Below are 17,015 nucleotides of genomic sequence, written 5' to 3' on the forward strand. Positions count from 1 at the left end.
TCCACAGCATGGGCCAATCAATCAGAATCAAAGACAGGAGAACTTAATCTGCTAAGTGCAATACGTGCATGAATATATATATCTAGATGTCAATAGAGTCAAAATCAATAATAATAAAATAACAAACTATTCTAAATACTTACACAAAGAGAGGGGTGCAAATTCCACTTTTTTTTCTGAATAGTAATATACCGTATTTCTATATGACCTGTCAGTAAACAATCACATCATTTTACTTTTTTTTTTCAATTTGGCATTACTATTGCAGTGGGCCTCTGGTGTTATGGAATAATAATCATTCTGCACATTTTGGTATTTGTGTTGTTTTACTTTGAGGATGTAACAGAGAGAGAGACCGATGCATCAGGAGCATGTCATCCAGCGTCCCATCTGTGGGAGAACTCAAGAACTTTCACACCGATCAAATAGAAGCACTATCTGGCCTGCATCTCTATAGGTTGGACTGCAATGCTGCAGCATAATTCAGTAGATCTGACACAGAGCCCCGATGAAAAAAAAACACACAGAGAGGGTCTTTCATGACCTGAAGGAATGGGTGCGATGCGAACAGATCACTTTTACTACAATACCACATGGACATGCTGACAGTGTCAACTTACAGCGGCCTCAAACACTCCCAAATCTTCCGTCCTATCGTTCTCGTCCCGGCTTCATCAGGGCCCACTCGCTCGCTCTATAGATTTCCACAGTCTACACATTTTCAAGGAAATATTACATGTGCAAGCTGTGGAAGTTTTGGATTCATCCTGTGTTGTTGGTGAAGTACGTTGTGCATATTACGTCTACCCTATTAAATTATTATTCAAATTCCAATGTGCAATTGTACATGATCATATAAGTTACAGTGTATTTTGTATAGGCTACATGTTACACGCCTTGTGTTGTCTTTTGTAACATTTTCTATATATTTTACGCACTATTTAATGACTATCACCTTCCTATATTGAATCACAATGGGCCTCTATTAAAGCATGCTCGTGAATATAATGGTCTCTTCTTGTATTATGACATATTTTGCATGCAACGGAATGGTTCTGTGTTTTTCTTTTTTTCTGTGATTGTTGGTCAGTCGCGCTCCACATCACACCACCTTTGCAGTGCACGTGCGCTCACTGTAAAAACGTGATGGCGGCTGTCGCATGATGGCTCGGTGTGCGCAGGAACCAATAACAGCGCGGAACCGGGGGAAATGTGGATGTATTTGGGAGTAGTGCGTTTTGCAGTTGGTTTGCGGAATTTACTGACAGCACCGAGTCCAATGGCAGCTCCGCGAAGTGGATTGTGGGGGCCGTAGTCGGACGGCGGAGAAAAGAATGCTAATCGAGGGGACCGCTGTAAGCGCTTCTACTACACGTCCCAGAACACACTGCGGTATTGGAGCTGTGTGTATGTGAGGCAGAGAGTGAGAGCGAGAGAGAGAGAGAGAGAGAGAGAGAGAGAGAGAGGGGTAGATTTAGGAATTCGTCTGCAGACTTGCTGCTGCGCTGTTGTAGAAAAATGGTAAGTACACGAACTGAAACCCAGACGTTTTGTTGAATAATGGCCTCGTTAGCTATACAGTAACGCAGGCACACCGTTGGCTGTTAGCAGAGTTCGCCAAAGGCCGTTAGCAGCAATGATTGCTGACAGAAAATGTACCAACAGCTAGCTAACTTAAGCTAGCAAATGAGCCACTTTAGCTAGCTAATTATCGCAGTTTTAAACGGTCGTTGACAAGATGACGGTCGATAAGAAAGTGCACTGTGTGCCGTCGTTTACTGTAGCTACCTCGCGAAACGCTGTTACACGCTATATACCATACTTATGTATCGGTGTTTGGACATTAAGCTAGGTAGCTGTCAACTTTGGTCCGTTGTGTGTGTGTGTGTGTGTTCCGCCCCCTTCTCCGTGTCCAGGCTCCTCTTTACGGGAACCTCCTGCCTTGTGAAAAGAGACAGTGACGCTGCTAGGAGCGGATTAGAGGTCCTGGATAGTTTCACTGGCTTGATTCTGCAACCTAGTTCCATATGAGCCCCACGGCCCTGCATACCTTTCTGTTTACATCAGTATCTAGTCGTCCGGGTCACTGGTTTTTGCCTGTCACTTTTTCCCCTCTCCCCTTTGTCTCTGTGTTGCTCCCTCCCTGTCTCCCTCTCAGCCTTGCCCTGTGTGTTTTGAGGGGTCGCAGATGCTGGTCACTCAACAGTTTCCGTCATTAGATTGTTGATAGGACCCTGGGTCAGTGCTGCCTTCAGACAGCTGTTTTGTTTCCCCTGCTGCCTCAGCTCTGTGTATGTCTCAGGAGGAGGCTCATAAACTTCAATGAGGGGTCATCAGTGCAAAGAAATGTTCATGTACAATGTACAGTTTAAGTAGAAAACCAGCTAAGGTTACTATTTGTTAAAATGTGAACTTCCTCCATTCAGCGTTTGCTGCTGAGATTGTGAGTTTTTCTTGCATTAGTTTTGTGTTAAAGCACGTCAATATGTCATGCACATTATTATATCACTTTTAATGACTGTAGGAAACTGTCAGGTTAAACCCGGAGCTCCTTTGGACATATTGAACGCAGCTTTCAGAACACAGGTGTGATATTGATAAGAACATATCCACGGACAAAAGACTTGGACAGACGACAAAGCTAGTCTTATCACAACATCAATATTTGATGATTATGTTGCCCGGGTCTAATGAAAATATTAGTGTCTGAGCGTTAAATTACTGACTGAACTTCCTGTATTCAGCCATTGCGGACTAAACATGTGCTTTGAGTCTAATCTTCTTTCACACTTCTACAAACTAATTTAAAAACAATCCAGTTGAACAGAGTAAACCATAAAAAAACATATTTGCTGTTACGACTTGAGTGGAATCGTTATGTTGGATCGTGTTGTTGTGCTTGAGACCGGTAAAGTAGGTCAAACGTATATATCCAACAACAGTAGCTCCACTGTACATGTTCCGTAATGCACTGCCTCTCGTCTAAAGTAGCGTTCAGCTGTCCTGTAGCAACTGGCGGTCTCTAACATGTCTTGGGCCATGTGTTGGTGTGTGTTGTCTCTCTCTCTCTCTCTCTCTCTCTCTCTCTCTCTCTCTCTCTCTCTCTCTCTCTCTCTCTGTTAAAACACAAAGCTGACTTATGGCCAGCATGGTGTATCTATCCTGATTTCAGTCAGGCTCTTGTGCTGTTGCTCAGAATTTTTGTGCGATGTGTCTCAACCATAGACTGTATATAAGAAGTGGACATAGCTATTGTGACGTCGGCCATCGCTTTGTGGACTACGGTTTTGAAGCCTCGAGGTCGGCGATTTGGCCGTCGCCATCTTGGCTTTTTGCAACCAGTGAACGGAAGTGACCATATTTGGACTGCGGCGGCATAGAGACGCTGTAAACTGCTCCGGTAGCGGCAGTAACCTGTTTATCACAGTACGCTCGCCCTAAAGCATACCCTGCTTTATGGTCTATTCTACTTTAAATGGGACCATCATTTAGTCAGTGAACATCAGGCTGTATTGATGAAGACTTGAAACTAGAGATTGAGACCATAAACTCATGTTTACAATGTTTACTGAGGGAATAAATCAAGAGAGAAGTAGAGTCATTTTCTCATAGACTTCCATTCAATCTGCCTTGTTTTTAACCAGAGGAGTCGCCCCCTGATGGCCAGTAAAGAAAATGCAAGTTTAAGACACTTCCGCAGTGCCGCCTGGTCACAACATATTTCCCTCACTAATGCCCCCCCCCCTCCCATTTCTCTTCACCTCTCTGCACCCTTCCTTGTCCTCTTTCCTCTCCCTAGGCCTAGCAGACCAGCTAACTGTTCATTTGTGTGTGCTTTGTGGTGAGACTCCTCCCTACAACCGATACTCCGGAGGAGCAGCGGCAGCCGCCACAGCAGCCCCCCAGCACCAAGGTGAGAGACGATAGTGCGACTTGGAAAGACATTTCAATGAAATACCCAGATTATACTCCTGTTGTGTGATGTATTCCTGCAGTAATATCTCCTTTTCCTTTATATCATTCTATGCTTTAACTCCGTACCAATTTATCTGTCCACACAACCGTCCTTTCTTCGCAGCAGAGCAGGATGGAGGCTTCGTTCGGCCCTACCTTCTCAGCCGTGGCTGCCGGAGCGAAAGGTGATAACGCAAATAACATCCCCCTCTATAAATGCTCTCTCATTTTCTGCATCGCAGCTTCTCTCTTTTGCTTGATACTCCTCCATCGTTCATTTTTTTTGTTTGTTGGGAATTTGCCCTCTTGTGTTTTCAGCCGAAGGGTCCAGCAGTTACAAGCAGCATAGAAGAACTCCCTCCTCCTCAAGCACTCTGACCTACTCTCCCCGGGATGACGACGACGGAATGGTACACACAAAACCTTTTATGTTTTTATGCCAAGCCAAGTTAATGGGTTCAAAAGCTCATCAACATTTATTCATGAAGCTGATCATTTTGGAAGCGCGCCGGGTTAAATTTACACATGAAAGTGGCAATTTTCAGTGTTTCTGACCGAATTAGATTTTATTTGTGGCGGTGTGGATAGGCCGTGACCTCTTCTCTCCACTGCTTCTCCTCCTCCCAGCCTCCTATTACTCCACGGAGGTCAGATTCCGCCATCTCAATCCGATCTCTACACTCCGAATCCAACATGTCTCTGCGCTCCACTTTCTCTCTGCACGAAGAAGAAGAGGACACGGTACGACCCCTTAGCACGAACATATATATATCACACATACGACATCAAACGTACGACCACAAACACTTCAACGTGTTAAACAACGCAGCGACGAGCCAATTTTGGAACTGAAACCACACCGAATTAACAAACAAGCGTGTGTTTGTATGCAGGAGCCCCAGGTGTTCGCTGAACAGCCCTCCGTAAAGCTGTGCTGCCAGCTGTGCTGCAACGTCTTCAAGGACCCCGTCATCACCACATGTGGGGTGAGCTTATTTCTGTCCTCTCCAGCCTTTCCTCCATCATCACCACTCTCTTTGCCCTCCTCTCTTCTGTCTGATTCTCTTATCTTTTTCTTTTAAAGTTACCGAGAGGAACTTTGAACTAGTTCTGAAACCGTCTCAAATTAATACCGATACCTCTACATGACCTTCATAAGTAGACGAGACCATCAGCGAGAAGATTGGTTATTTCAATATAGTTTTTCTTAATGCTTTCCATCGGTGTCACCGGCTCAGATTCTGGCCAAATCGGATGAAATAATGCAGGTTAGCCAGAAACTCCCTCAGCTCCGACTCCAGGCCACCTTCGACCTGCAGTCGGAGCTCCGGCGGGGGGAGGAGAGCTCAGCGGCTCCTCCTAGGCCGGGAGCAGAGCTTCTCCTCGCAACTCCGCCGGTACCCTGTGAGAGCCAACACCACGCTGCTGGAGGACCAGACTGGGCTCCGTTAGGGGGAAGGGAAGCATGGGAGAATCAGAACCAGCAGACTGTCAGACCCTGCTGCTGTAAAATGAGAGGATTTCTAAAGGGACCCTGGTGCTTGGAAACACTACCACTTTTGTCCACAGGGACCGCCAAAATCAACGCAAAATGGAAGTTCCTTGTAGTAACTTTAAACTTGGCTCTCTTTTTCCTTCCTCCTCAGCACACCTTCTGCAGACGATGTGCCTTGACTTCAGGTGAGACTTAAAAAGCGTCCCTTTATTTGTTTTTGACGCGTCGGCGCCGCGGCCAACGATAATTGTAACCTTTACGTTCATGCGCCTCCTCCTCGCAGACAAGTGCCCAGTGGACGCGGCTAAGCTCACGGTCGTGGTCAACAACATCGCGGTAGCCGAGCAGATCGGAGAGCTGTTCATTCACTGTAAATACGGCTGCAGGGCCACGGCCAGCGCCGCAGGCGGGGCCGCGGCCCCCACCTCCACGGTGGCCGGGAAACCCGGAGCGTACGAGGTGGACCCGCTGGGCTGCCCGTTCACCATCAAGCTGTCCACGCGCAAGTAAGGCCTGAGGGTTTTTAAAAAAGGATTGATCCTGTTGCAAAAAGCTGTTTATTCAAAAGTCTCCCGTCTCTGCAGAGAACACGAGGCCAGTTGTGACTACAGGCCGGTCCGCTGCCCCAACAACCCTTCCTGCCCCCCGCTGCTCACCATGAACCTGGAGGCTCACCTCAAAGAGTGCGAGCATATCAAGTGTCCACACTCCAAATATGGGTGAGTCCTTTAAAAAAGAAACACCACACACTTTATTATTTTACTGCATGTGAAGCTGCTGCATACTATTTGTCTGTTGATCACACGCTCGTCTGCCTTCCACTCACCGGCCTCTCCTCTTCTCCCCGACAAGCTGCACGTTCATCGGTAACCAGGACACGTACGAAACGCACCTGGAGGTGTGCAAGTTTGAGGGTCTGAAGGAGTTTCTGCAGCAGACCGATGACCGGTGAGCAGACAAACTCGAGCCGTTTCCTCAGCCGAAGAGCTGAGTGCATCCAGATCGTCAGATTGATTGGTTTCCGTGTGTTTACCGAGTGTTCGGCATGCTTCTCACTACGTCACGGTATTTCTAACCTCGATGAAACTCCTTAACTGTAATGAAGTCGTCATTGTCTGTGACCTTTTGACCCCGTTTAGGTTCCACGAGATGCAGCTGACTCTGGCCCAGAAGGACCAAGATATAGCTTTCCTGCGCTCCATGTTGGGCAAACTGTCTGAGAAGTTAGATCAGCTAGAGAAGAACCTGGAGCTCAAATTCGGTAAGATACGGTAGAGAAGGACTTTGTTCTGTTTTACTGATTCAGCACAAACGAGCCGGGACTAAGAATGCATCCTTCTTCTTTTAAAAACATTTAAAGCGGTTATGTGCAGGAGTGAGCTAACATGCTTAAAGTTACCGATGGTACTCTGACACTTCCTGCATGTGTGTTATGTGAAGGCAGTGGTGTTACAGTGATTATAGCCGTTAGCTTAAGAGGGCGATATGTACTTTTGACTTTGATTGTTCGATGTCAAAATATATTTTCAATTTCACTTTTACAACAATATAGATTTAAAATGTTAAAACCCTTTTAAAGCATGTTAATGTCTGCTTAAGAAGCGATCTGTAGTTACGACCTTTCACTAATCTTTAATCATTTGGACACAGGGAGGCTAACAGATTTAGCATTTTGCTATAATAAAAACAAGAGAGCACTGGTTTCTCAGGATGTGGGTTTGGGTTTGTGAATCCGTATCAGTGGAGACAAAGCTGGGGTTGTGCACTCCTCATCGCCCGTTTTCATCAGATCACGTCTCACTCCTGCACTGCACTACAATTAAAACATGATTTTAAAACCCTCTAGCAACTGATGCGTACATATTGACTGGGGAAAGTTGTCTGCACAGCAGCCTCACTGCGTTATCTGACTAAGTTATGACTAAGTTATGACTAAGTTATGTGTGTGTCCTTCAGACGTGTTGGACGAGAACCAGAGTAAACTGAGCGAGGACCTGATGGAATTTCGTAGAGACGCTTCCATGCTCAACGTAAGTGTGTGTGCACCTTGCAAGGAGAAAGAGAAAACGTGTGTGTGTGTGTGTGTGTGTGTGTGTGTGTGTGTGTGTGTGTGCATCTATGAGTGAGAATAAAAGTTTGAAACGGAGTGAAAGGATCGACGTAGGTGTGCTGGAGAACAAATCGCTTAAAGTGTTGTCTCTCTGCAGGATGAGTTGTCCCACATCAACGCCAGGCTCAACATGGGAATCCTGGGTTGTAAGTGTCTGCCCGTCCGTCCTGCTCTTTAAAAATCCTCTTCTTCACATTCTTCACGTCTCTCAGCGGAGTGTTAACATTTGATTTTGAACCACTTCTGTTGACTTGAAATGTAAAACTCTTCTCTGGTTGTTCTTTTCCTCCTCGCCCTTACTCCCACTCACCTTCCCTCACCGGTCTCCGTCTGTCCCCCCCTTTTTTTTTTCTTCCTCCTGTCCTCATCTACCTCTCTCTGCTTCAAATATATTCCTCCCTCGTTTCGCTTCCAATGACAAACACATATCCAGTCTTTCCCGTCTCTGTGTCTGTGTGTAGCATACGACCCCCAGCAGATCTTCAAGTGTAAGGGGACCTTCGTTGGCCACCAGGGCCCCGTTTGGTGTCTGTGTGTCTACTCCACCGGAGACCTGCTCTTCTCTGGATCCTCAGATAAGACGATCAAGGTAGCGTCCACACACACACACACACACACACACACACACACTCCCACACTCCCACACAAAGGAAATAAAGTAACGACATTAGCGCTGCGTGAAAAAATGCATTATTTGTCTTGATGCCAGTTGTTGGCGCAGCAGAGCGCCTTCAAACTCATGGATGTATCACTCAAACTTCTCTGGAGTACATGTAGCAACACACCCACACCAACAGCAGCCCCTTACGCTCTGTTATTTATTTATTTTTTTTAATGCAGTGCTATTTTGGGCCTGAATGCGGCCTTCGTCCACCTTCTTCCACAGAGATTCTGATAACTTCCGCCCACAACCTTGTTTTGTAACGGCAATCTGGAGATTTATTTTAATGCTCATCACTTACTGAAGAAGTGGAAGAGACCTTCAGTAGATATGGGCTGAAAAAAGACTTGAAGGGATAGTTAGAAACATTTATTTATTTGTTGTTGTTTTTTGAAGTGTTGTTGTGGTTCCAGTACGGGGTACTTTTCCATAGTCAGTGTATTACCTGCTGTAGATGGCGGTCGACCCGCCATCTACAGTTTGGAGAAATAAACAGGAGTATAAGCACAAGAGCAAAGCAATGTACAAAATGCAAAAACACAATTTTAAGTATGAGTTTAAGTGTAAACTTAAGCTCTAACTTGCAGTCAGACTTCAGCCCTTTTTCGATGGGGAACTGAAGCCGTTGTATCGATCTTTGCTCTCTTCAAAGCCACCAGACTCCATTGATAAATTAGTCATTTTAACTCGCTGAACACAGGAGTGGCCGGTCTACCACTGCATCGAATGGTTAGTTAGTGTTAATGTGTGACTTTTACCCTTTTTTTAAAACACCAAAGTCACCCAATAACGCAAACTAACTAATCATTGGAGGCAGCGGTGGAAGAGTGACTCCTGTGTTCTGAGAGGTTAAATCTACGTTTCTGGCAAAGGAGTCTGGTGGCTTTGAGAACAGCAGAGATAACGGCTTCAGTCCCCCTTCAGAAAGGGTCGTCGGACCGCAACCGCCATCTATTGAAAGGTATTACACCGAACTGAACTCCGAACGAGCCCTTTAGGAGGCCTAAAGAGTCTGTGTCCTCTGCTGCTCTCAGGTTTGGGACACCTGCACCACCTACAAGTGTCAGAAAACCCTCGAGGGTCACGATGGCATCGTCCTGGCGCTGTGCATCCAAGGGTAACAAAATGCACACAAACAACACATCTTAAGCTGCATGTCGACTGGGAATTACCACCCCCCCCCACCCCCCCACCCCCGCCAAAGCATGACTCGTTGCTATCTGTCTCCATAGGAACCGGCTGTACAGTGGCTCTGCAGACTGCACCATCATCGTGAGTCGCCTCCCTGCTTCCTCTTTCTTCAACGGCAAACTTGCACAATTGCTTTCATTTGCTACAGAAGTTGTGCTTTTTGTCTCTCCACTGCGTAGGTGTGGGACATCCAGACCCTGCAGAAAGTCAACACTATCCGTGCCCATGACAACCCCGTGTGCACACTGGTCTCCTCCCACAACATGTTGTTCAGCGGCTCCCTCAAGGCCATCAAGGTACTTTATTTAAACTACGTTATCACATGAAGGTGCCTCGACGGATTAGAGACGAGACCACTTGTAGGTCGTCCTGCTGGGATCTGTAATAGAAGAGAGGTGACAAATATGAATTATAGAATCAAATAATTACCAGGAAATGGTTTTTATTTAAGTGACTATTAGTTCTGACAGAAAACAAGTGTTTAAATGTGACTCAGTGAGGAGAGGCAGACGGTAAGGAGCAATGACTGTAGCCACGTCTTTGTTACCATGGTTACAAGCCAGCGAGAGGATGGGATGGATGTGTTGCTTTGTGTGACGTCAATCCTCTCAGATGGGGACTTTCCTTTCTTACCCAACGAGCCTCCTTCTCCTTCTCCTCCTCCTGTCAGCTTCTTTCTGTTTCAGCTCAGTGACATCATGCTCTTCACTTTACTCACGTGTGTGTGTGTGTGTGTGTGTGTGTGTGTGTGTGTGTGTGTGTGTGTGTGTGTGTGTGTGTGTGTGTGTGTGTGTGTGTGTGTGTGTGTGTGTGTGTGTGTGTGTGTGTGTGTGCGCGCTCAAGTAATTACAGTAAGACAAATAAGTTTAACAGAATTCTATTTTATAATATAAATAATGTCGATGTTGTTTTTAACCCAAGAGCTGCAGCTTTTGTTTTAATAATAATTATTTTTTGAGGTTTTGTCGTAGTAATATTCACAAACAGAAAGAGGAAAACCTAATTAAATAAATGAATGAAAACAGGCAGGTAATCAAACCAAAACTGATGTAGGAAAGATCTTTGTTACATGTGGTGAGTGTTGGTGCACGACATGATGCTGGACTGAACTTAAATGAACTGCTTTATCACTTATGTCGTCTGAAGTCTGAGTTTTCTCCATGAACTGTATCGGTGTGTTCAGGTGTGGGACATCGTGGGTACGGAGCTGAAGCTGAAGAAGGAGCTGACCGGTCTGAATCACTGGGTCAGAGCACTGGTGGCCTCCCAGAACCACCTGTACAGCGGCTCATATCAGACCATCAAGGTAGGAGGAAGGGTGGCGAGGTGTGTGTGTGTGTGTGTGTGTGTGTGTGTGTGTGTGTGTGTGTGTGTGTGTGTGTGTGTGTGTGTGTGTGTGTGTGTGTGTGTGTGTGTGTGTGTGGTCACTAATGAATACCTCAGTCCAGAGATGAAGAGGACAGGAAAGACAGCAGAGAGGAGACTTGTGGGAGATGAAAGGACAGTTGGTTCTTCTAAGCCCAGCTGTTACTCAGAGTCGGAGAGTCAAATGTTTTGCTGCAGAAATTGCTGTGACAAATGTTGCCAAATATTCAGTAAAAAAACGATCCCTTTTAACATTTTGTCAATTAAATAACTTTGACACAGAACAACTATGAAACTCTTAGAACGGCATTTGATCATAAAACTCTTTATCTTTCGGATTTCTTTTTCCAACGCAAGAGATTGACGTCTTTTCGTTTGCTCTTTGATGTTGAAGAAGTTGGACTCGTTAGCTTGTTCACTGTAGCTGCCGACGTACTGTCAGAAATAATTGGCTCTACTTTAATAGCTTCCCCTGTAATTAATCTGACTGCCAATGACTCTGTGTTGGTATTTTAGCCTTCATTTAATGCTACAGAAATAGATGCTTTATTTAATGCTGGGAGAGAGAGAGAGAGAGAGAGAGAGAGACTCTGTGTCTCATTGTTGCATTTTGTGGCCTGTTTTCAGTGCTGCATCGTGATTCGCCAGGAAGCCTATCTGATTAAACTAGTGATCGCTCCACTCTGTGTTGCCATGGAGATGAAAATTGACAACTTGCAGCTGTTAAACAACTCACTTTTTCCACTGCTCATACTGTGTGTGTGTGTGTGTGTGTGTGTGTGTGTGTGTGTGTGTGTGTGTGTGTGTGTGTGTGTGTGTGTGTGTGTGTGTGTGTGTGTGTGTGTGTGTGTGTGTGTGTGTGTGTGTGTGTGTTTCATCCCCTCTCAGCTCCTCTTCTCCATCCTCCTCTTTCTTCTTCTTTTTTTTTTTTACCCATCAGCCTCTCTGACTCTGTCCGTTTCTCTCCCCGTCTGTCAGATTTGGGACATCCGCTCTCTGGAGTGCGTTCACGTCCTGCAGACCAGCGGGGGCAGCGTCTACTCCATCGCCGTCACCAACCACCACATCGTCTGTGGCACCTATGAAAACCTCATCCACGTAAGGGAGAAGCACGTGATCTGTTCTTTTACTCTCCTTCATCTCTGCCTCTCTCACAAGGCATGAGGTCGTTTCTGGCTCCAATTACACTGAGCTGCTGTTTTCCTCTTTTGAGTACTCAGATTATTCTCACACATGGCTTATCCTCTGTGAAGACGGGGTTCAATGCCCTCGAGACACAGGAACGCCAGACCACAATTAAGCAGCTGCTTACTTTGACTATCGCACAAATCAAAATGCTGGTGTTTTTAGTGACGATGACGATGATGGTGATGGTGATGGTCTTCTCTCCAGGTGTGGGACATTGAGTCTAAAGAGCAGGTGCGGACCCTGACGGGTCACGTGGGGACAGTTTACGCTCTCGCCGTGATCTCCACTCCAGACCAGACCAAAGTGTTCAGCGCCTCCTACGACCGCTCACTCAGGGTGAGGACAGACTGTGTGTGTGTGTGTGTGTGTGTGTGTGTGTGTGTGTGTGTGTGTGTGTGTGTGTGTGTGTGTGTGAGAAAATATATAATTTTATGGCAGTTGTTTTGTCCTCTAAGGACACAAGAGCAACTTTTGGGATGCAAGGTGAATATTATAACATCAAAATCCACCAAACCTGTTCTCCAGGTGTGGAGCATGGACAACATGATCTGCACCCAGACCCTGCTGAGACACCAGGGCAGCGTCACGGCTCTGGCCGTCTCCAGAGGACGCCTCTTCTCCGGAGCCGTCGACAGCACCGTCAAGGTAGCGCCTCTCTCCTTCTGCTCTGCTCCGCCTCCTGTTCACCCGCCCGTCCTCTTTATTCCGCCGCTGAAGGAATCATCGGCATCCTTGTGGCTCGTCTCGTGCGTCCATAATAGTTCATTTCTTTACATTCTGTGTTCTTCAACACCTCGAACTGAACCGTTCAGACGTTGTAGACCTGCTCTGTAAAAGAAGTGTCAGAACAAAAGCATCACAAACATCTCCTCCTTGATCTTTCTTTCCTTAGCAACCCTTTTCTTTACAATCAAACCTTATTTCATTATTTATAATACTTTGTTTGATCTTCTAAAGTGATTTCTGTCTCTTTCAGGTGTGGACGTGCTAAACAAACCGTTTGTTCTGCAGGAGTCCAGTCGACTTCTTTACGAACGGTAACCTTTCCACATGACCCCCCCCCCCCCCCCCAACAACACTCTCTCACACACACTCTCTCTCTCACACACACACACACACACACACACACACACACGTTTCTTTGATTGAGATTTAAACGGCCGCAGACTAATAATAACAACAGACACTCCGGAAACCGTGTGAGTAAGTGTTGCTTTTAAAACTTCAAACGGGCGCTCGGACGGCCTTGACCGGATCGTCGGGCTCCAGGGTCAACTCCTCCTCACCGGTGCAGCGACCGTACAGCTGCACCGCGCCAAAAGAACCAAGATTGACTGAACGCCGCTGCGCCCGTGTAATCGGACCGGGAAAGCAGAGAGGTTTCAAACTCCGGTCCCGCCGTTTAAGAACTGTACTGATGATGCCTGACGCTCACTGTTCAAATGCGTCTAAAGGCTGGTTTCACTAACGGGGAGCGACGCCACACTCGTTCAAAAATCTATTCCGTATGCTTCCCCCGAACGCACCAGAACCAAGGCAAGACATTGGGACTGTGTTATTTTATGCAAATGAGGCAGCGGCAGTTTTATGTTAAAATGTACGTGAAGATTACCGAGATTTGGTCCTGATGCACAGAACATGACAGAGGTCAAACGGATGGCTTTTTGAAGACGCTCTGTCCTTCCCTTAACCGGGTACTTTGGACCGGGCTTTGAGGTCGGATGAGGTACTTCTTTGTAGTCGGTGTATTCTAGAGGGCCGTCGGCACGGTATCACAAACAATGTACTGCTGCAGCAAAGTGTATTTTGAACACCTGAATACAATCAGTTTTAAGTGCATGTTATATTAAGAATTTTTTCACCACTTTATCTGTGCTGTCAGGCGGTCATCTGCTGTAGTATCACACTGCCCCACTTCATCCAAACCGGTCCTTCATCGCGACACTAAAAGACTCCCGTTTCAATCTGGTCGATGCTTCTTATGTGTCACAAAGAGTCCATCATGAATAAAGAACGTCTTGATGAAACCGTTTCGCTTTCACACAGGGCTGCCGATAACGACTCTTTAATTTTACAAATTGAACGTTTTCCTCTAATCTCCGTTTGACAATCTGTAGGCTGTCATTGGACAATGCAGCACAAAACAAAATAGCCTACCCCTGAAATCTCAAAAGCTATTGTTCCAGAGTTTCAAAATCTGCTCCCCGTATTCGTGCAAAGTCCCGTTCCTAATCAAAATAGACATCAGCATTTTAGGATCGCGTGGCGTAAATGGTGGAAACGCAGCGACTCTGTGTCACTGAGCAGACGGTTGATTTTTAGGGACGCATGTTTGCCAACATTTCCTCCCTCCTTGATCGCTGTGGTCGTCACCCAGAAGGCTGTGAAACCAGCCTTTTTATAAAAAACAAAAACAAACACACCTTTTATTAAGAGAATGACAGATCTATGAGATTTACTGAGTTTTATATTAGTGCCATGATAGAGCTGTATTCAGAGCCATTAACGGTTGTACAGTCGTGTAAAATAAGATATCGCCGAGCCTGGACACGCCCACGAGAGTGACTCACGCTGGCCTACATCAGAGAGGGGAGGACGGTCCGTGTTCATTATTGTCTATATGTAAGTGTGTTTCAATGAGTGCCATATGTCCGGAGCACAACTAAGGAAAGACCGTTAACGTCTCTCTGCCTCTCTCACACTCCCTGATCTCTGACCTGAAGCGGGTTAGAATGAACATAACCACAGATTAACTCTGATTGTTGTTTTATGACTGTAATACTCGGTGGACTGACGCTGAAGGCAAAAGCCGGTGGTCGTGTGTAATTGACCTTTAAAGTCCCAAAAGGCAACTTAAAAGAAGAAGTGAAGTCCTGCTTTCCTGAGTTATGTTTCAGGACCCATATTGGGTTAAAACTATGAAACGGACTAAATATAGCCGGGAGGAGGTCTTAAATCATGTACATCCATTTAGACACGTGGGCTGAATTAGGTTTTTACAGATGTTCAGAATTCTGTTGCCTTCATTTAATTGCAGAACTGGCCACTTCTTGCTGCAGCCTTGGTGTCTGCACTGGTCACGGTTTCAGTGATGCCTTGTATACTTGTAATCATGTAAGCCTGAGTTGATCATTGATCAATAAAACTGTTGTACACTTTCAGAGCTGTTGCTGTGTTTTATTTCAACAATGGAACTTGCCTCTAGTATCAACATATGTGAATATGTGTCAAAAAAATATCTCAACGAATGGATTTCATGTTTTTGAGCATGCAGCAATACACGAGCGCCTGCAGCGGACAGACGAGAGATGCACAAAGAGATAAATAGACGTGTGCAAACCTTTTTGGAACTGCAAACTTATGTTTGTGGGTAAAAAAAACAAGTCAAAACTCATTTGTCTGTGAATCTCAAGGTTACAGTTATTATAGGATGTCAAAAGTAGTGAAAGTCATAGTGTAGTGTCTCCAAAAATATCAGTATGGTACGACGTAAAAAGTCAAAAATAAAGTAATAGTACAGTAGGTCGAAAAAAATCACAGTATAGAATGTCTAAAAAAAGTCATGATCTAGTACGTCAACAAAATAAAAAAGCCATACTATAGAATGTTGAATAGTTATAGTATAATATGCCGAAAAGTCAAAAACAGTCATAGTAAAGTATGTCGAAAAATTCATGGTATATTAAGTCCAAAAAACTATAAAAAAAAGTCTTAATACAGTAAGTCTACAAAATAAAAAAGCCAGAGTAAAGTATGTCCAAAACAGTGAAAGTGTCCTTGCTCCTCTGTCCATTAACATAAAGTACTATTTGATTCAGATTTAAGCTTCAAACCACAAAATGTCCATTCCTGTTTCCTTCAAATTAGAACCATCTCCAGAATCAGACCCCTCCTCTCTCACGCTGACCTGGAAAAAGTCATTCATGCGTCTCTCTCTCTGAGACTTGACTGCTGTAACTCCTCCTCCTCTCTGACATCAAGCAGAAGTCACTCTCTCTCCTCCCACGAGTTCAGGACGCAGCAGCTCAGCTTCTCCCTGGTTCTAACAGACGACATCACATCACCCCACTTCTGGCTTCTCTTCACTGCTCCCTGTACGCTTTAGAATTGATTCTAAGATTTTACTGATCACTTTTAAAAGGACGTATGGATCTGGACCCAACATATATAGAATAAATGTTGACTCCGTATGAACCAGCTCACAGCCTTAGACCCTCAGGTGGAAACCTTCTGTCTGTCCACAGTCGAGGCTGAAAACTAAAGGTGATCGGGATTTTTCCATCAGGACCCCTCGGCTTAATCTCTTTAAAATCACTTCCTAAAACCTACTTTTACAGACTGGCTGTCATGTGACGTCGTCGCTTTACTGCTTTATTTAATCTATTATATCGTTATTTTATTTTACTAAATTATTGTCTTTATTTTATATTTTTTTGTTTATTTTCATCGATTGTTTTTTTTTATGTTTTATTGCAGTTTTTTTATCAGGATTTTAATTTTACATTCGTTTTTCGTGCTTTGTTGCCTCACTGTTGAGCTTTCTGTTATTGCCGTGCTTTGTCTGTCAAAGCACTTTGCAAACTGTTTTTAAAAGTGCTATATAAATAAAGTTATTATTATTATAGTAGTAGTAGTAGTAGTAGTAGTAGTAGTAGTAGTAGTAGTAGTAGTAGTAGTAATAAGTACATTTGTCATGACATTAAAAGATGTCTTACCTGCAACGTTAACGATCTGACTTTGGCCTACAGTTGCTCCACCAGGGGGTCCATTAGAAGCCAGCAGGTATATTTGCTCTTCAGGTTTTTCTTCAGCTCACTTGTCCAACAGTTGGTTCTCCAACAGTCGGTTCTCCAAGCGATCAAGTATCCAAGACTTTCACTTTTTACCACACAAGTTTCACAGGTCAAATGTAAGGCAAGTCCAAGTTCAAATGAGATTCCAGAGAGGCCTGCAGGCTTTGCGTGACCTCGGTAAAACGTCATCGCACGTGCTTGCGAGTCGGTGAAAACGATGATTAATATATAGAGATCTAAAGTGATGGACTGCGTCGT

General features: G+C 45.0%; 1 protein-coding gene across 2 annotated transcripts; it reads left to right on the forward strand.

Annotated features, from left to right (window-relative positions):
* Window positions 1-1,437: 1,437 nt before the first annotated feature.
* Window positions 1,438-15,125, forward strand: traf7 (TNF receptor-associated factor 7). 2 transcript variants are annotated; one of them, XM_068712780.1, is made up of 22 exons: window positions 1,438-1,521; window positions 3,800-3,913; window positions 4,079-4,139; window positions 4,273-4,364; window positions 4,582-4,695; window positions 4,848-4,940; window positions 5,601-5,634; window positions 5,733-5,955; window positions 6,034-6,168; window positions 6,302-6,397; window positions 6,589-6,710; window positions 7,406-7,479; window positions 7,657-7,705; window positions 8,021-8,148; window positions 9,255-9,337; window positions 9,453-9,492; window positions 9,591-9,707; window positions 10,595-10,717; window positions 11,755-11,874; window positions 12,169-12,300; window positions 12,490-12,609; window positions 12,941-15,125. In XM_068712780.1, exons 3-22 carry the CDS (start codon window positions 4,088-4,090, stop codon window positions 12,953-12,955), a joined length of 1,962 nt encoding a protein of 653 aa, XP_068568881.1. In that variant the 5' UTR covers window positions 1,438-1,521; window positions 3,800-3,913; window positions 4,079-4,087; the 3' UTR covers window positions 12,956-15,125. The 2 variants fall into 2 exon arrangements, with proteins under 2 accessions (XP_068568881.1, XP_068568880.1); XM_068712779.1 differs by having other exon boundaries at window positions 4,082-4,139.
* The last annotated feature ends 1,890 nt before the right edge of the window (window positions 15,126-17,015 follow it).

This window comes from Cebidichthys violaceus, unplaced genomic scaffold (assembly GCF_023349555.1).
Source record: "Cebidichthys violaceus isolate CVI_PGR_0920_01 unplaced genomic scaffold, fCebVio1.0.p SCAF_172, whole genome shotgun sequence".
Taxonomy (NCBI): domain Eukaryota; kingdom Metazoa; phylum Chordata; class Actinopteri; order Perciformes; family Stichaeidae; genus Cebidichthys; species Cebidichthys violaceus.